The sequence below is a fragment of the Coenobita brevimanus genome, chromosome 93 (genome assembly GCF_032717465.1).
Source record: "Coenobita brevimanus isolate Jiangsu-jjx chromosome 93, ASM3271746v2, whole genome shotgun sequence".
Taxonomy (NCBI): Eukaryota; Metazoa; Arthropoda; class Malacostraca; order Decapoda; family Coenobitidae; genus Coenobita; species Coenobita brevimanus.
Window position 1 is genome coordinate 26418721 of NC_137046.1, and position 18351 is coordinate 26437071.

The 18351-nt window shown below is 41.7% G+C and overlaps 1 protein-coding gene across 1 annotated transcript in view; it reads right to left on the minus strand.

Annotated features, from left to right (window-relative positions):
- Positions 1-2467: 2467 nt before the first annotated feature.
- The window catches only part of Grasp65 (Golgi reassembly-stacking protein 2), a 133650-nt gene continuing 117766 nt past the window's right edge, over positions 2468-18351 (minus strand). The window contains exons 8-9 of the mRNA XM_080282379.1: positions 3468-3545; positions 2468-2550 (exon numbers count right to left, since the gene is read on the minus strand). Of these exons, the coding sequence (XP_080138505.1) occupies positions 2468-2550; positions 3468-3545 (161 nt within the window). The remainder of the gene's footprint in view (positions 2551-3467; positions 3546-18351) is intronic.

Genomic DNA, 18351 nt, shown 5'->3' on the forward strand with positions numbered 1-18351 from the left:
GTTCAATCAGCATACAAAAAATACCATTCAACTGAAACTGCACTAACAAGGATTCAGAGTGACTTGGTGGCAAACACTTGTAGTGGGATGTCCTCTCTCCTAGTTCTGCTGGATCTGTCTGCAGCGTTTGATACAGTAGATTATAAACTAGTGTTGGAAGATCTGTATTTTTAAGGCATTCGTGATAATGCTCTTTTGCTCCTTATGTCGTATCTGTCGGACAGATCTCAGAGAGTGGTTGTTGATTACACTAGCTCTGATTATGCTCCTCTTCTATTTGGAGTCCCTCAAGGATCAGTTTTGGGTCCAATTCTATTTACTTTCTACACAAGTAGTTTATCGTCTCTACTTGATGCTCATGATGTGTCCTATCATTTTCATGCTGATGACACACAGCTCTATGTTAAGATGTCAGATATCAATGATACTAAGACAAAGTTTGAATCTCTAATGTCTGATATTAAGATTTGAATGGCTAAGAGGAAACTTAAGCTGAATGATGGTAAAACTGAGATCATCATCAGAGGACACAGAAGGGGTGATGACACTGACAATGCCCTGGCTTTAAACAGTGGCATGTCACAGCTTCATCCAGTCAGTTCTGTTCGAAATCTGGGTGTTTATTTTAATTATAAGTTAAATTACAAAGAACATATTAAGAGGGTGTAACTTGCATATCAGAAATCTGTACTCTGTGAGAAAATTCCCGAATAGACGGTGCCTCTTAACACTGGTCCATGCAGTGGTCTTGTCTCGTGTTGATAATTGTAATTCACTGTGGGTTGGTCTTCCAAATAATATACTAACAAAAGTTCAGTCTGTGTTGAACAGGGCAGCACAGCTTATCTTTGGTCTCCCCTCAAGAACCTCAACTACCCCACTTCTGATTGAGTTGCATTGGTTACCAGTAAAGGCTAGAATTGAATTCAAACTGTGTCTTATTACATTCAAGGTTCTTAAGCTTGGTGGACCAAAGTATCTTGCTGAATTGTTAAAACTCCCATCGGCACGCCTGAGTGTGATGTTACGTAGTGAAGATGATTCCTTGCGTCTTGACGAGCCAGGAGCCATTCACCAGTCATCTTTCTCTGATCGTTCTTTTGTGTATAGAGCCCCTAGATTATATAACACATTGCCATTTTCCATAAGACAACTCTCTACTGCTGAATCCTTTAAGAGACAGCTGAATGCCTTTCTTTTTTCAAAATACTATGACCTGGAGAGAGGTATTAAGACGGATTATTATAGGGTTTAATTATTGCCACTTTCATGTATATATGATGTAGCTTGTATTATATACAAGAAATGTAACAATTCTCGTAACTGTAAAAATAATGTATATGTGCTGAGCGCTAGTGAATTCCCAAAGGAAGAACTGGCGCTTTTGAGAAACAAAAGGCCAGATGATTATTATTATTATTAGTAGTAGTAGTAGTAGTGGTAGTATTCTGTATGATTACACAGCTGAATGATGCTCTACATTTACCGATCTTTGTTCGGTAAAAGCCACAACTGGGAAATTACCTAACGGCACAGTGTTCGGCTTTAATGTTGAGAGTCTGGTACCAATAAGTTCATTATACCGAGGGTGTAAGGTACCTGTATTCTGATCATTCTAATAAAAAATGGAGAAGGTCCACCCAACTTGGACTGAATGTGGCTGCTCAATTAATTATGTTTTCCTGGCATTCACATCATCTGCGCTGATCATGAGAAAATTTGCATATATATGGGGAATTTTTGGATATTTTGTGGGTGGTAATAATAAAGAGAATCACAAAAGCTAAGTAAACAGATGACACAATCCCACTTTACGGCATGTCTCTTGAAAGCACATCAGTAGCCATGCTGGTGCTACACAGTACAATATATGGTTTTCAATGGGAAAAATGGGGATCAGCCTCAAGAAATGACTAACACAACAGCTTTAGTATATGGGTTCAAGGGACCAAGATGTGCAGATTCAGGATACAGGGAAAGTAAGGTTAACACATCAGCCAAGTATCTCGGGGAGCTACTGTACTTTTCCAGTTATTAGATGATATATTAATAAGCCAAGATAAAAAAATATACAGTACCAAGCTAGTATGAATGTATACCCTGGAGAACCACAACATATCCAGCGTTAGTAAATACTCATAAAAACAATATCGTCACAAAAGGTTTTACTGCACTGACCATGTGTGTAACAGTTCAACTTGCCCAGCATTAAGTACAAAGATGAATGACAAAATGGGAGATGAATGCAGTAAAGAGTGGAATGTGTAGGTTTAACAGTGAGGTCAAAGGCCTGCCACAGAGTTTAAAATTTACATCTCAGTCTCTACTCCACTGATAAAATGCTTACAGTATATACTTAACCTGTAATGGTAAACTGCCCTTTGTTGCTCTGCACTTGTGTTCTGCTAAGTTAGATAGTACTTTAAAAAAATTAATCAGTAAGCGCAGCTGAAGTGTGGTGTTGCAGCTACTGAACAGGCTGAGGCTGTGTTGAGGGCTGGGGAGAGCTGGAGATTCCTTGGAAAGACTCTGCTGGTAGAGTGGCACTTACTGGAAAGTAACACATTAGTCAATAATGAAATATCTTTCCCGAAATAAACATATATATTGCAAAGCAAAAAGTCATGTGAAAAAGTGCTGGACTTTCTTAGAAAGCCTTAAGAAGCTGAGAGAGACACTCAAAATTATTCCAAAAACTGTATAAACTACATATCACACAGCATATGCAACTTTAAAGGAAAACAGAGACTTTGTATCCAGTCAGGAGGTTCACCTGATAAGTGGAGGATAGAAATGATATACCATAAACAGGAATATCAATTATTCAGTGGCCTTAACCCTCCTATGGTAACCTGGGGTCTATAGGACCCCATGCTATTTTTCTTAGTGTTTTTCATATATTATTATAAGGTCTTGGGATCTGGTTTTCCCTCTATCTTCCAGACTAGTAGACTAGTTTAGGGAGGTGATGGGGTCAGTTCGGGATCTGGCTCTATTTTCGTGCTAAAGGGCTTTTGGGGTCCAGTGGACCCCAGGTTACCTAACCTGTGATTTTTTATTCCGCATGTAGCCTATATCTTCCATACCAAAAATTATTTATTATGACATGTGTTTCTCTTTCTTCTTAAAGATACATTGGCCACTGGTCTATAGCAAGCACTGACAGAGAACTGGTGGAACATATCAGTTTTGGTATGGCAGCGACTAATTTCAGAGGGTATAAAATTTGTCAATGTTTTTAGTTTCCTTACAATATTTCATCACTTGTCTTTTCATGCATTTTGCACCAAATTGAAGGAAAAGGACTGCAGAAATTGTGTACAAGTGATTGTTTGAATAAATGTGTTGTATTTTTGGTGATTTTCTAAAGACTGGGGTCTGGCAGACTCTGGGTTATCTGACATGTTATGGAGTTGTAGGGTTACCTTACAAGGGATAATGTAAGCAGTGCTGAAATGCAGACTGACCTGTGATGGGAGGCATGCCAGGTAAGTTGATCGGGGTAGTAACAGGCATGCCAGGGATGGATGGCATGGCTGGCGGTGCTGTGAAAACAAACATTCAATAACTCTGCATACTGGTGCGTCTGTCTGGTTCTCATCTTGCTATCCGAATGTGTTTCTTGCACTTTAGACCTTAGTTAACCATTCAATTCAACATCTGCTTATCAAATGTCCTGTTATTCTGTTCAGGACCTTTCAGCACAGTAATACAGTATGTTAAAATTCAAGGAGGTTAGGTCCCCAAAAGTCATGAAAACTAAAACTGCAAAATATCACTCATGGAGTAAAAATTTACTCTGCAAGTTACCTATGGTTGGATTGAAGCCATCCACCATCCTTGTATTTTATGTAATAAAATACAGATAACTATTTACAAGATGAAAACACACTGACATAACTTTCTCCAATGTAGATAAGGACAGAATTTGTAGTAATAAAGCACATGTAATAGAATGAGTGGAGAGGTGAACATGAGCTGAAATGTTGGCCAGTTTCCATGGCAGTAAGCAGGATCTCACCAGAAGTCAGACCATGACTTTAGAATTAGGTCATCCAGCCATCCATCATCCAATCCTATGCTGTCCCATGACGAATGGAGGAGCCTGGGGTTACGCAAGTTGGTCCTGACATTTAAGATGACAGTGACCAGCCTCACTCATCCCTGAGTGGCACTGCAAGAGCAATAAACCCCAACTACCCCTTGTATATAAACCTACACAGGCTCAATCCTACTGAAGCGCCTTAATTACCAATTAAACCACCAGGAGCGATAATCTGGTTATATGGTTACCACCCAGCATAGTAAATGGTTTCCTGGTGTACAGGAAACCATTTGGGTTGCCACTCAGTGCAGAGTCACCCATAAGCAGAAGGTCTTGAAAGCTTGGTCGTAGGTACTTGTAGGGAGATTGTGAGGTCGGTTGTAGATCATTGGAGCACTGGTAGATTAAACTTGTTAGACATAGTATGGCTCGAACTTGTCGCTGCTTATTACACAGTGTGTCGTCGGCTAGACTGAATAGGTAGGTCTCTCTCTCTCTCTCTCTCTCTCTCTCTATTTCTTTCTCACTTTCCCCCTTTGTGTATCAGCATGGTGAGTTAGAGCACCCTTGGGTTACGGAGTTTACTGTACAGTTATATTGAATAATGAGTTACAGTGTAACATAGCATGAAGGCACAGCCACCTAGTTGATCCTCGTGTTATTGGGCCTTCTCTCCAACCCCTTCTGACCTGAAGGGAATCTCTCCAACATTATATACTGCTTGGAGAGGGTGTTGTGTGATGTAGTGTCTGGTAGATTTCCATTCACATGGACTAACCAACCAGAGGGTTACCCCACGTGTTTGAATACGTCATGAAATTCTTGGTCACCTGGACTACAAAGAGACTGCTTGAGATACATCATATGTTAAGAATTCTTGATGGTTTGCAACAAGCTTGTGGATATACATTATATGGACTGACATTCCTAGTGAGAAGCTGTGTATGTCTCCAGCACATACTACATCCTGTACATTGTGTTATGAGATATATATTAGTGCCTATATAATGTCTACCAAGGAAGGGGAAAGAATGGGGGACAGAATGACAGATGTGGGAGTGTAAAGTCATCTGCAGGTAAAAGGAAGTGGAAAGAATGAAGGAAAGAGAGACAGAAAAGGCAGGATGGACAAGAGGAAAGGGAAGGCACCCAAAGCTGCACTACATTGAGTGAGTGGATGGTGTGCACCCCCACTGACCACCAACGTAAGACATACATTAATAAAAATTCCTACACAAGTAAATCAATCTTTCTTACAAAAAGACATGACTCAAAGTGCCTTCATTCACACTTTGTGATGAACTGAAGACTTTATTTTTGTTTATCAGCTAATTAGCAGATGCTTAGTCACCAAAGACCATCAGGCCATTAAGCAGGCATGAATGTGCAAAGCTCATCATACTGTTTGTATGTGTATCAATGTTTTTAAATTAACACTTCTCCTGGGATGGATATCTACACTGAACTTCATAATGTTAGTAATATAATGTACACTTCCTTTCGGCATATGTAAAATGACAGCATAGAAAGCAATGACATGGTCAGACATCATACTTCCTTATGCCATAGGTTAGATCGACCACTTATATGGGATTTGCAGGCACAGTTGAAAAAAGCACTAACAAGGACATCACATGCTCCATGCTGCTTGCAGGTGTGTGTGTGTGTGTGTGTGTGTGTGTGTGTGTGTGTGTAGTGTGTGTGTAGTGTGTGTGTAGTGTGTGTGTGTGTGTGTGTATTTACCTAATTGTGATATACAGGAAATAAGCTACACTCGTGGGGTCCTGTCTCCGTTTCTCAATGTCAAATTTAGCTTTAAACTTGTTTAAGTTTTTAAACTGGACGATCTCTTTGTCCAGGCTATTCCACAGGTCTATACATCTATAAGAAAAACTATATTTCTTGATATCCTTCAAGCAGCTTGGCTTCTTCAGTTTCATCCCGTGTCCTCTTGTTACTCTGTTATCCCATAAAAATAGATCTTCTTTGTCAATTTTATCTACTCCCACCATGGTCCCGAACACTGCAATCATGTCGCCTCTCTTTCTCCTTTCTTCTAAGGAAGGCAAATCCAGCTTTTCCGGCCTCTCTCTCTGTACGACAGATCTGACAGACTGGGGATCATCTTGGTTGCTGTTCTTTGTATTCTCTCAATCTTGTTTATATCTTTCTTTTTGTGTGGGAACCACACTACTGCTGCATATTCTAACCTGGGGCGAATCATGGCAACTATCAATTTTTTCATCATCTCCTCATCCATATAATGAAAAGCTACTCTTATATTAGTCAGGAGTTTATACGTCTCTCTAACTGTCTTGTTAATGTGTTTTTCAGGTGACAAACTGTCCTGGACCAGCACACCCAAATCTTTCTCTTCTCTCGCTTTTGTGATTGGTTCATTGCCCATCAAATAATTCAATGATGGCCTCTTGGTACTTTTAACCATTTCCAATATTTTACAATTCTTTGCATTGAATTTCATTTCCCACATCTGGCTCCATTCGTGTATCCTATCCATATCTTCCTGCAGCATTTTACAATCCTCTTCAACCTCTACCTTCCTCATGATCTTTGCATCATCAGCAAACAGACTTGCATAACTGTTCACTCCATCTACCATAGCATTGACTTATATCAGGAACATTACTGGTACCAACACAGAGCCCTGTGGGACTCCACTTGTTTCTTCCCTCCATCCAGACATCTTATCCTTTATTACTGTCCTCATTTGTCTGTCTCTCAAAGTCTCTCATCCATTCCAGGAGGTTCCCTTTCAGTGTGTGTGTGTGTGTGTGTGTGTGTGTGTGTGTGTGTGTGTGTGTGTGTGTGTGTGTGTGAGAGAGAGAGAGAGAGAGGGGAGAAGGCTATACAGTTCCAACACTTCAGGTGAATGCAACCAGCTTTATTTATCAGTGGCTTAAAAAGAAAAAAAGAAAAAAAAAAAAAAATCTCACATATGGGGTCTGCTCTGAGAGTATCTGACCTCATTTTTTTCTCAACAACCAGTTGGAGGATGGGGGCAAGGTTTTGTGTATTGCACTGCAGGACCTTTGTGCACATTCGTGATTAATGCCAGCCGCCATGAGTGACTCAGTGGCTGTTAGTCAGCTGTGTTCATAGCCATGCACCTTACATTCGTCACATTTTTGTGCTTACTACGATGATCGAAAAAGTCAAACAATGTTACTGCATCGAATTTTGCCAAAAATTAGGTGATACCCAAGTTGAAAATATCAGGAAGATCTATCAACTTTTGAGGACAATGCAAATAAAATGAGGAGGTACAATCGCTTCCAAAACAGCTGAATCTCAGCCAAGAATGATCCACGTCCTGGGAGGCCATTAACATGCAGGAGTGCTGAAATTGTGAAGAAAGACTGAAATTTGGTCATGGGAAATCATCAGCTGGCTGTCAGAGAAATTGTAAACAAAACTGAAATCAGCGATGGATGAACGCACAAAATTTTAATGGATGACTTAGGGATGCAAAGAGTTGCCGCCAACTTCATTTCAAAGCTCCTTTCACATGAACACGAAACTCTGCAGATGAACATTGCTCAAGACGTGTTGGAGTGCACGAATCGCGACCCAGACTTTCTGAAGACTGTTATCGCTGGTGAGACTTGGATGTACAGGTATGACCCAGAAACCAAAGCACAGTCATCCCAGTGGAAGCATGCAGGGTCGCCTCAGCCAAAAATGCACAACAGGTCCAACGCAAGGTCAAATGCATGTTGACAGTTTTCTTCGACTACCATAGTGTTGTATGTCATGAACACACACCAGAAGGTCAGACTGTCAACAAACATTACTACCTTGACGTTATCCATCGTCTTCATGACGCAGTTCGGTGGAAGAGACCAGACCTTTGGAAAGCGGCAAGTTGGAAGCTGCACCATGACAACGCCCCTGCCCATTCTTCTCAACTGACTAAGGAATTTTTGGTCAAAGACAACATCCCTTAGGTCTGGCAGGCTCCCTACTCACCAGACATGGTTCTGTGCAACTTTTGTTTATTCTCCAAGCTCAAAACTCCACTGACGGGTTCTTAAGATAAGAGAAGAAATCATGATGAATGTGACACAGCACTTGCAGGAGATACTGAAAACTGGCTTTGAAAAATGTTTCAAGCAGCGGAATGAACACTGGACTACGTGTGTCAAGTCAGAAGGAGTCTACTTTAAGGGGGATTAGTGTCCTAGCTCAACAGGTTAGCTATTTATATTTTAAATTCCTATGTCTGGATACTTTTTTAACACTCTGTATAAGCCTCTATGTGACCCACTCAGTAGGAGAATCTTAGCCCATTAAACCACCAGACATCATTTGGTTATGTGGTTATGGGAGAATCTTAATCCATTAGATCACCAGGCATCATTTGGCTGTGTAGTTACCACCCACCAAAGTACAGGTATGTCTCATAGAAAGATATGGATACATTAACCAAAATCTTATTGTTAAGTGATCTATTGTTGTTCGAGTTGGTTATAATATGGGTTCAAAGAGAAACACTACAAGACCTCCAAACGTTGCCCTTTTGGGGGCTATTTGATGCTAACCCAGATCCAAAACTAGCCTCAAAAAGGTTCACAGCCTTGTAAAACAACATACACAGTCTATCTATCTATCTATCTATTGCCAGACGCCTCAATCCCGTTTGGGGTGGCCACAAACCAATCGCCTCCAAGTCGCCCTGTCCCCCGCCATTTCACTGCCCTGCTCCCAACTCACACCCCCCTCTCTCATATACCTCTCCACCCCATCCTTCCATCTCATCCTCAGCCTCCCCCTCCCTCTTCCCCCCTTCACCTCACTTACATACACTCTCTTCATCAGTCTTTCACCCTCCATCCTCTCCACATGGCCAAACCACCTCAGTGTGTTCCTCATAACGCTTCCTATCACATCCACATCCACACCACAACGCTCCTTTATATCCTCATTCGTCAGCCTGTCTCTCCATGTGACTCCACAGGCTCCTCTTAAATAACTCATTTCCACTGCTCTCACTCTTGACTTGTGACCTTCCAACAACGTCCAAGCTTCACTTCCGTACGTTAGAGTTGGTATCACAATACTGTCATGTAGTAACTTTTTCACTTCCATGCTCACTTCCCTGTTTCTTATCACTGCTTTCAAAGAACCAGCAACCTTTCTTCTCTGCTGTACCCTTTCAAGCACTTCACCCTCCAAACCTCCATCCTTACTTATCACACTACCCAAGTATTTAAACATACTCACATTTTCCAATTCCTCACCATCCAACCTCGCTATACATTCACTGACTTCACCTCTCTCAAAGACCATCACTTTACTCTTCCCTACATTCACCTTTAGATTCCGTTTCTTACACACTCTCTCAAACTCATCCACCAAGCCTTGCAGCTCCCCTTCGTCTTCACTCAACAACACAGTATCATCTGCAAACAACAGTACAGGGAGTTTCCAAACACTATCCTCTCTCACCAGGGCCACTCCAACATCCACTACCCTACCTTGTACCTCTTTTATTACCCCATCCATGTACAGATTGAACAACCATGGAGACATGACACATCCCTGTTTCAAACCAACTTTCAAAGAGAAAAATTCACTTAGTTCACCATCCACACGCACTGCAGCCTTCGCACCATCGTACATACTCTTCACAGCATTCAACAACTTCCCATCTACTCCATATATTCTTAACACTTTCCACAATCCTTGTTTATCCACCCTGTCATATGCTTTCTCCAAATCCATGAAAGCCGCATACAACTTCTTTCCCTTCTCTAGAAACTTTTCCACTAAAGATCTAAGATGAACATCTGATCTACACAACCTCTTCCCTTCCTAAAGCCTCCCTGTTCTTCTCCAACTAATATCTCTGTTCTTTCTCTAACTCTGTCAATAAGTATCCTACCATACACTTTTCCTATTATACTAAGAAGACAAATGCCCCTATGATTACCACACACTTCTTTTTCCCCTTTTCCTTTGTACAAGGAAATAATTATAACCGACTTCCAATCCTCCAGGACTCTACCTTCCTCCCACACAGTCACTATAATTTATTGACATAGTATCAAGCACAGAACACAGTGTTATTGTTACAGCTACCGCAAACTGACTTAGGACCTCCCCCCACAAGGTGTAACACAGAAATTATAGTATATCACAATGTTTGTTCATGAAATGCCATTCATTAATATGAAATCATGTTTCCTTTGTTTTTCAGGACCAGTTGGATGCATTTTGAAGTGGAATCACTTAGATCTCTAAAGCAATCCAAGGACATTTCTTTGCACCAAACATTTGTCAGTTCAGTCTTGAGGTTGTCTAGATTGGGTGTCTTCTTCTCTGCCATGATTTTCTTCATCTTTGCCCAGCAGTTTTCTATTGGATTTAGATCCGGACTGTTGCCAGGCCAGTCGAGGACCTCAATCCGATTATCCTGAAGCCATTTTGTCATCTTTCTTGGCTTGTGACATGGAGCTGAATCATGCATGAAAAAGTTGCACCCATGAATAGCAAAAAAAAAGTTTAAGAAATGCTCTTTCAGAACTAGAATGTACCGGTCACCGTTCATCAAGTTCTTAGGAAGAAAGTAGAGTCCTCCCCTTCCCATTTCACCTGAGAAACACCCCCATACCATTACTGATTGTGGGTACTTAACAGTCGGCACCATGTAAGCAGGGTCATATCAACTATGGGAGGCAGGGCAACGAACCTTGGCAGAATGCACCTGGAACACAAGAAATGTGCTTTCAATGGAAAACATAACTTTTCTCCACTCATCCGATGTCCGGTGTGCATACTTCTTGGCAAACTGAATGCGCTGCTTCTTCATGCGGTCAGTGAGATGGGGTTTCTTGACTGCGGTGCGGCTTAGAAAACCCAGCTCCTTCTGCAAGCGGTGTTGGATAGTTTGAATTGAGACGTCTTGTAACAGCTGGGGATGCATTCTTTTCAATTCTGCTGCTGTCAGTCGAGGATTCTAGATTACCTTCCTCTTCAGAAGCGTATCTGTACCTCTGGAAGTCGTCCTCTACTTTCCACCGCCATGCTTGAGCTCTGGTACGACAACAGGTGGCAGGCCGCGGGCTGCAGCAAGAATCTTCAAGATGGTCAACTCTGCGCGTCCAGTACATTCACAAATTGTGTTGATAGGGACCTCGTCCTGCCTCCATGCAATGATACAGACCCTCTCATCCCTTGAGCAGTTCTTTCCAGACATGACAACTCAACTCTAGGAAAATAACAGGGGAAACAGTAATGCATACGAAAAAAGAAGGAGGTGCAAGCTCGGAGCAACAGAAACATATACTGTACTCCCACTCTCGCTTCCGGGCATGCACTGACGTGCTGAGTGTTTCACCACCTCCCGCCAACACCAGAGTAGTTGCCAGAGACTTCTTGCCCAAAAAATTCACCTGGGAGAGGTAGAAATACAAAGCAAAGACAGACGACTCTCTCATAGCAATTCTGTGTGTATGTCCTAAGTCAATTTGAGGTGGGTGTAATATATTGGGGGAGGCGGTGGCTGAATCGGTAGAGAAGCAGCCTGCAGTCCTAATGGACCCAGGTTCAAATCCCGGCTGAGGAAGGGAATAGTTTAACCCCTCCGTAGCCACCGGCGTTGAATGACGTTTATCCGATAAATGGCTGCCGGTGTCGTTTGAGCGCGGCCTGTAAAAAACTGCAAAAAATTTTGGGAAGTAAATGGACGTTCTGAATGTCTTCACACTGACCTACACTACACTCCCATACACCCCATCCAGCAGTTCAGAGCCTGCTGCTGTGATAAGTGGATTTTCGATTATATCGCTCCTGGCCATGCCTTAACAAGCACAACTACAGTACACCCATTATCTCGACCCAGGCAGAACATATCATCTTTGTCCTCTCTTGCAAAACTCACACAACCACATGTTTACGATTATGAAGTAATACAGGCACATACAAAAAAGATGATAATAACAGAAAAATACATTTTTGTCTTGGTATCTTTACCTATTTGCTCAGGTTTGCTGTAAAGGTTTGGATCATTTGATGCAATGCAACTTGTAGAAAACTGTGAAAACTTTCGGGAAGTGAACGAAAATCTGGGACATGAGACTGATCTTGACTTCGCCCTCTCACGTATCATCCGTCAGTTCACCACCTGCTGTCGTGACGAGTGGATGTACGATTTTTTCACTTGTGGCCATGCCTAAACACACATAGTTACACCCATTATCTCCACACAGAAAAGAAAATACAATCTTTTTCCTCCCTTGCAAAACACACACAACCACCCTGTTTACGAGACAGCAATATATACTATATTGTGAAAATCTATCTATCTATCTATTGCCAGACGCCATAATCCCGTAAAGGGTGGCCGTTTGACTTTGAGTTATTTGTTTTACAGGGAGGGACACTAACCCTCCACCAACCCACTTGTTGACACGTAGAACATGGTAAAATGATAAAGATGAACGTAAAATGATAGAGAAAGATGAACATGTTACGACGGAAAAAATACGTTTTCCCCCGTCAGTAAACGTATTTATTTCTGCTTTGTATCTGTATTCGTAATAATCAGGCTTATTCTTAGTTCTAAAACTGCATTATGATTCTATTTTTAGCCATGCTCGTGGTCTGAAAGCGGGAAGTTGCAACTCAGCTTCCTTATTGCTAATCGGACTGACCCTCCACTTTATTCTCCCGTGGCAGAGTCTAGCCTTGGAGGACGTCCAGTTTTCTCATTTAGGACTGAAAATTCAACTCTTTCGCTCTCATTTCCAAGCATGGGCACAACGATAACGTAAAAAATAACTCGAAACTACCATAAACATATTTTATATCAAAAAGGTGAAAATGTATTCATAACATTTTTTTTTCCAGCCATTCCTAACAGATTATGTGAGGCGCTGAGTGGAATAACCTCTTGTCCACCACAGCGGCCATTTTGGAGTTAAGTACACCAACATATTCCCCAAACCCTCTTCTACTAGTACAATAATGAATCATGTGAAAAAATGCCCCCAACAAGGGTGAAAATCCCATTTTATAAAGGGTACTGACTGACCATGCTGGACATGAAGGTGTTTATACTCTGCTAGGTGGACGTTAGATCCATTTTTGCCTGAATAATCCAGTCAGAAAATCGTTGCGGCTTAGCACTGTCTTCCCCAGGTCCTGAACCTTGGATACCAACATCAGGCTCAGTTATTCCACTGGTGTTAAGGTCAATTTTTCTTATGTATTCATGTTCAGACACGCATCTATTGTTAGCTCCAAGTGGGGGAAGTCCCAGAATGCTAGTAATAACCACTCGAGCACCACAGGCCACCACGGACAGATTTTCTTAGCTATATTTTATTTTTTTGTGCTGGTGTTGTGCTATATTAATGGATATTGTGAAAGTACATGCATACATCATAAGGTTGGCTTGCAATAACACACATTTTTGGGAAAGTTTATGTGAAGCTACAGAATGTGGTGAAAGTTTCTGGCGTATCAGATAAAGTCAGAATTCCGGGGGCTTGAATGATGAGTGAATGGAAGCATGGCCCATTGGATTGGGCAAATTTAGGCTGTCTGGATGTTGCTACTCCTCACCCTGCTCTAGGGTGGGAAAGGAGGTCCAGATGATGATGAGGATGATGATGATGATGATCATGTTTTGTGGTAAATGAGGAATACTTTAGTACTGCAACTGTTGTGTTTAACCCCTAAAACGCGGCTGTGTACAGTCGTTCCCCCCCGAGTGGCGGGGTTGTATCGCGGTCTGAGTACCTGTAGGAAAATATTTGCCAAAAATCAGAGATTAACCCTAGAACATTATGCTTGGTATGGCAGATAGTACTTACATTCAGCTTTCTCCAGAGACAGGTGTTGAGCCTTCGTGGACTATCCAAGGACTTGTGGAGACTTGCAAAGTTGGGTAACCAAATCTTCACTTTCACACCTCCAGCAACCCGGTTTCCCCTCTACCACAGCCTCATTCTGTCACAGTAAACTTTATACTACAACGTAAAGGTAGTTAGGAATCCGTATTTGTACAATAAGCACTGAAAATATGGCTAAAATCAACGGAGCGTACGGCCGACATGCACTGTGGCTGCGGTCTTCCCGTCACTCAACAAACATTTCCATTTTCACAGCTAAAAACATGTATACTACATTATTTTCAATCATATTACTTCCCAAAAGATCACCACGGCGCGCTTTTTATTCTGCCTTACGTCCGCCACTTTATTCTCGTTCCTGTCGGCCGCTTGCACTGACTGGGAAGAGCTAGAACTCGCCATAATGTCACTTTGAAAGCCTGCAGTAAACTGACGCTAAACAGAGGCAAACCGTGAGAAAAAAAGCTAGTGTTACAACTGGGGAAACAAGCGTTTCCTAGTAGCATAAACTGCTTGTGAGAGGAGAGTGCAAATTTACAGTTCTGAGCGCTCAGAGCGCTGCCATGTATCACAGCCAGGCTGGCCGGGCCGTGGTGGGGGGGGGACGGGGGGAAAACGCGATATTTGGCAACAACTGAGGTCAGTAGTACAAAGGTAAAGTATGCTAGTTGTAGCTAGAGGGTGGTGGTACTGATAGACAATACCAGCTGGAGCCTGCTTGCCCGCGGTTATTCAAAATTTACTAAAATTACACCTGTCCTTTTGGCCGAGCGTCGCAAACGCGACGATCCGCGTTTTAGGGGTTAAGGGTAATCCAGCAGGCTCCAATCTCCAACCCAACCCAACAATAGCCCAGTGTGACACTCTTTGCATTGAAAAACATATCAGTATAGGAAATTTGCTTTGCAAAATGGGTGTCTCTGGATTTTACTGACTTCATTATAAGTGAATTTATTACTGATTCCCACTGGATGGGTAGCTAGCATACTTGGTTTGGAAGTTAGCCTTACTGAATGTAGGCATGGTACTCATGCTTACCTTTTGATTAAGCAAAGAAAGGAAATACAATAGAAACCTGCAGCTGTTTGTATGAAGAAAAATAAAATCAAGATCCGATCATTCTGAGGTGCTTGGATACAATGTGTTTAAAAGATTAAAGGTCGCAGGCAGAGGATAAAACAGACTAAGGAAGGCAGTTGCAGAGCTGACCTGTTGCATACAGAGATATATTACAATATATACTCTGTACTATAGTTTATTTCCATTTCTGAAATCAAATTAGCATATACCATATACAAACAGTATGTATATCATCACCTTTGTAATTATCCTGACCTCCTTTCCACATAAGGCTGGGGCGGGGGAAAGCCTGAGAGAACTGAGGTGCAACAGAACTGCATACTATATATACCATACAAATATACTGTATTTTATTATATGGCAAAGATCCTTCTTTCCTTCCTTCCTCATCTGTCTTTCTTTCCTTCATTCTTTCCTCTTCCTTCTGCCTACAAGTGCCTCTACACTGGGTGACAAGCATATAACCAAATTATGGTGCCTAGTGGTTAGTGGGTAATTAAGGTGGTCCAATTGGACTGAGCCTGTGCAGGTTTATATCCAAGGGGTGGTTGAGGTTTATTGCTCATTTAATGCACTCAGGGATGAGTGGGGCTGGTCACTCTCATCTTAAATGTAAGGACCAACTGGCCTAGCCCCGGAAACCTATGCTCCTCATGGGGCAACATAGGATTAGATGATGAATGAATGCAAGAATGAATGATAAAGATTATAGACATTACAGTTCCTAAGGGGTGGTTTTGGTATGTTATACATTAGGGGTTACTGTATTTCATTACAATGGGGGAGTAATGCTGAGGACATTACTTATTAAATGGGGTAAAACAGGATAATTTCGCCATAAACGGTGGTTTTTGCTAAACACAAGCCAGGGTCTGCACTGATTAAATTAAACTTATTTAATCATGTAATTAAATTATTGTTTTTTTTTTTTTTTTCTAAAAGTTAACAAAAATAAAATCTGAAGGTTTATAAAAGTTGTGTATAACTTTGTGTTGGCATTCATTTATTCAGATACTTAAGCATTAAGTTAGCAGATTCTGGAGAATGGTGCTATTTGAAATTGCTACATTGTATAAGAGAAAAAATATTTTTATATTTGTGTACTTAAGTACTGAAATTATTTGTACATTTGAAATAATGAGACATAAATAAAAAACTAAAGCCATAAAACTAGGCAGGCTAAGCTTGGTCACTTAAGGCCATGTCACAATAATATCAGCTTATGATTTTTCTGTGTGGCAGTATAATCAGCTTTGAAATATGCTGTCATGATTACCACTGGCAACTCAGCCTTAACCAGTAGTGCAGAGACAGGACTTGAACAGGTATGTATCTGGATTCTAGGCAGTGACTTTCAGCCTGAACCATCAGTGGATAGACAGGACATGAAGTTAACAGTATTCAGCATACTGCTTTGAAATATTAGCTATTTAATAAACACAAAAATTGAATTAAAAAATAAAATAAATTGCATAAATAAAAAAAAATCATTTTTTTATTTTTCTGATTTTTCAAAAAAAAAAAAAAAATCACCAACCCTGATACAAACCACCACATATGGATTATTGACATTTTTATTGCTTTAACTACACATTCAGCCCTTCTGCTAAAGATACCTATAATCATCTTTGTAAAAAAAAAAAATTTCAGTCCATGACGTAGATATTTTAAACAAGTGTGTTTTCGTTTTCGTTTTCATTTTTAAAAGGCTCCAACATGCTTGCATGTGTCAGCCTTGGTCACCTAATGGCGGCTCTCCATGCTGCGCGATCCATTGCAGCCTCCCTGTTCAGCCCCTTAACCCTAAGGTCACACTTAATGACCTCGTCCCATGTCTTTCTCGGTCTACACCTCATAACCCCACCCCCAATATTAACACTTCTCACCTTCCTCACCCAATTATCATCCCCCATCCTCTCCATATGTCCAAACTACTTCAATCTACCTCTCCTCATCACAACACCAATACACTCCAGTCCCATCCTACCTCTCAACTCTTCCATTGTAAACCCAGCCCCTCCAGGTCTTGGACGCAGGGACGCACTGCACATCCACCTAATCATTGTCATTTCTGTACATCTGAGCCAGCGAATGTCTTCCTCCTTCACTGCCCAGGTCTCACTGCCATACAGCATTACACTCCTAACACATGCTGCATACAAAGACCCCTTAGCACGTAGAGAGAGCCCTCTCAATGTCAGGAGAGGCAAGAGCTCCCTGAACTTCTTCCAACCACTTCTCACCCTAGCCACAGAGCTAGCTCCAGGCCCACCTCCAGCACACAACATGTCTCCCAAATAATAAAACTCTTCCACACACTCAAGAGACTCACCAGCAAGTTCAATCCTTTCACGTCTGACGATCTCCACCTGCTCACCCCGGCACGCCGTACACATAAAATCAGCATTATCTCGCAGTCTACCTCTGATACCACTACATCTCTTATGCACCCATTTATCACACACACCGCACAAGATGGAATTACTTCCCACGCCCTTGTGGCAAACTGCACATGGCCATTCTCCCTCGTCTTTGACAGTACCGCCACCAACCCTAGATATCATCACTTTTGTTTTATCTGCATTTACCCTTAAACCCTTTTGCCCCATACCATCTCTCCACTTCCTAAACCTTTCCTCCGCCTCCCTTTCATTCTCTGCAATCAACACCAAATCATCAGCATACAACAACTCCCACGGGAGTCCGTTTCTAAAGTCACGTGAAAGGGCTTCAAGCACCATGATAAACAACATGGGACTCAAGACCGACCCCTGATGCCCACCAACATTCACGGAAAACTCATCACTCAAATCTCCATTCACTCTCACCTGGGTGTGAGCACCCACATACATGGCCATAACCACCAGCCACTCCTCCAAGCCAAGCTTTCTCATTGCCCACCACCACCTCTCTAGGGACTCTGTCAAAGGCCTTTTCCAAATCAACAAAAACAAAATAAAGATCCCTTCTCCTACCAATATATTTTTCCTGAAGCTGTCGAACAATGAATATGGCATCAGTGGTCCCCCTACCTGACATAAACCCAAACTGCATCTCATCAATATTCACTCTTTCTCTAATCATACCTTCTAAAACTCTCTCCATTACCTTCATTATCTGATCTAAAAGCTTTATACCTCTATAATTTCCTCTTTCCAGGGCATCACCCTTCCCTTTATACACATTTACAATTACACTCTTCAGCCAATCATCTGGGACAACACACTCATAAATAATCCTATTTATCAGGTCAGTGACTAAACTCACCCCTATATCGCCTGAGGCCTTCAACATTTCAGCAGTCAACCCAGACACACCTGCTGCCTTCCCCACCCTCATCCTGCCTATTGC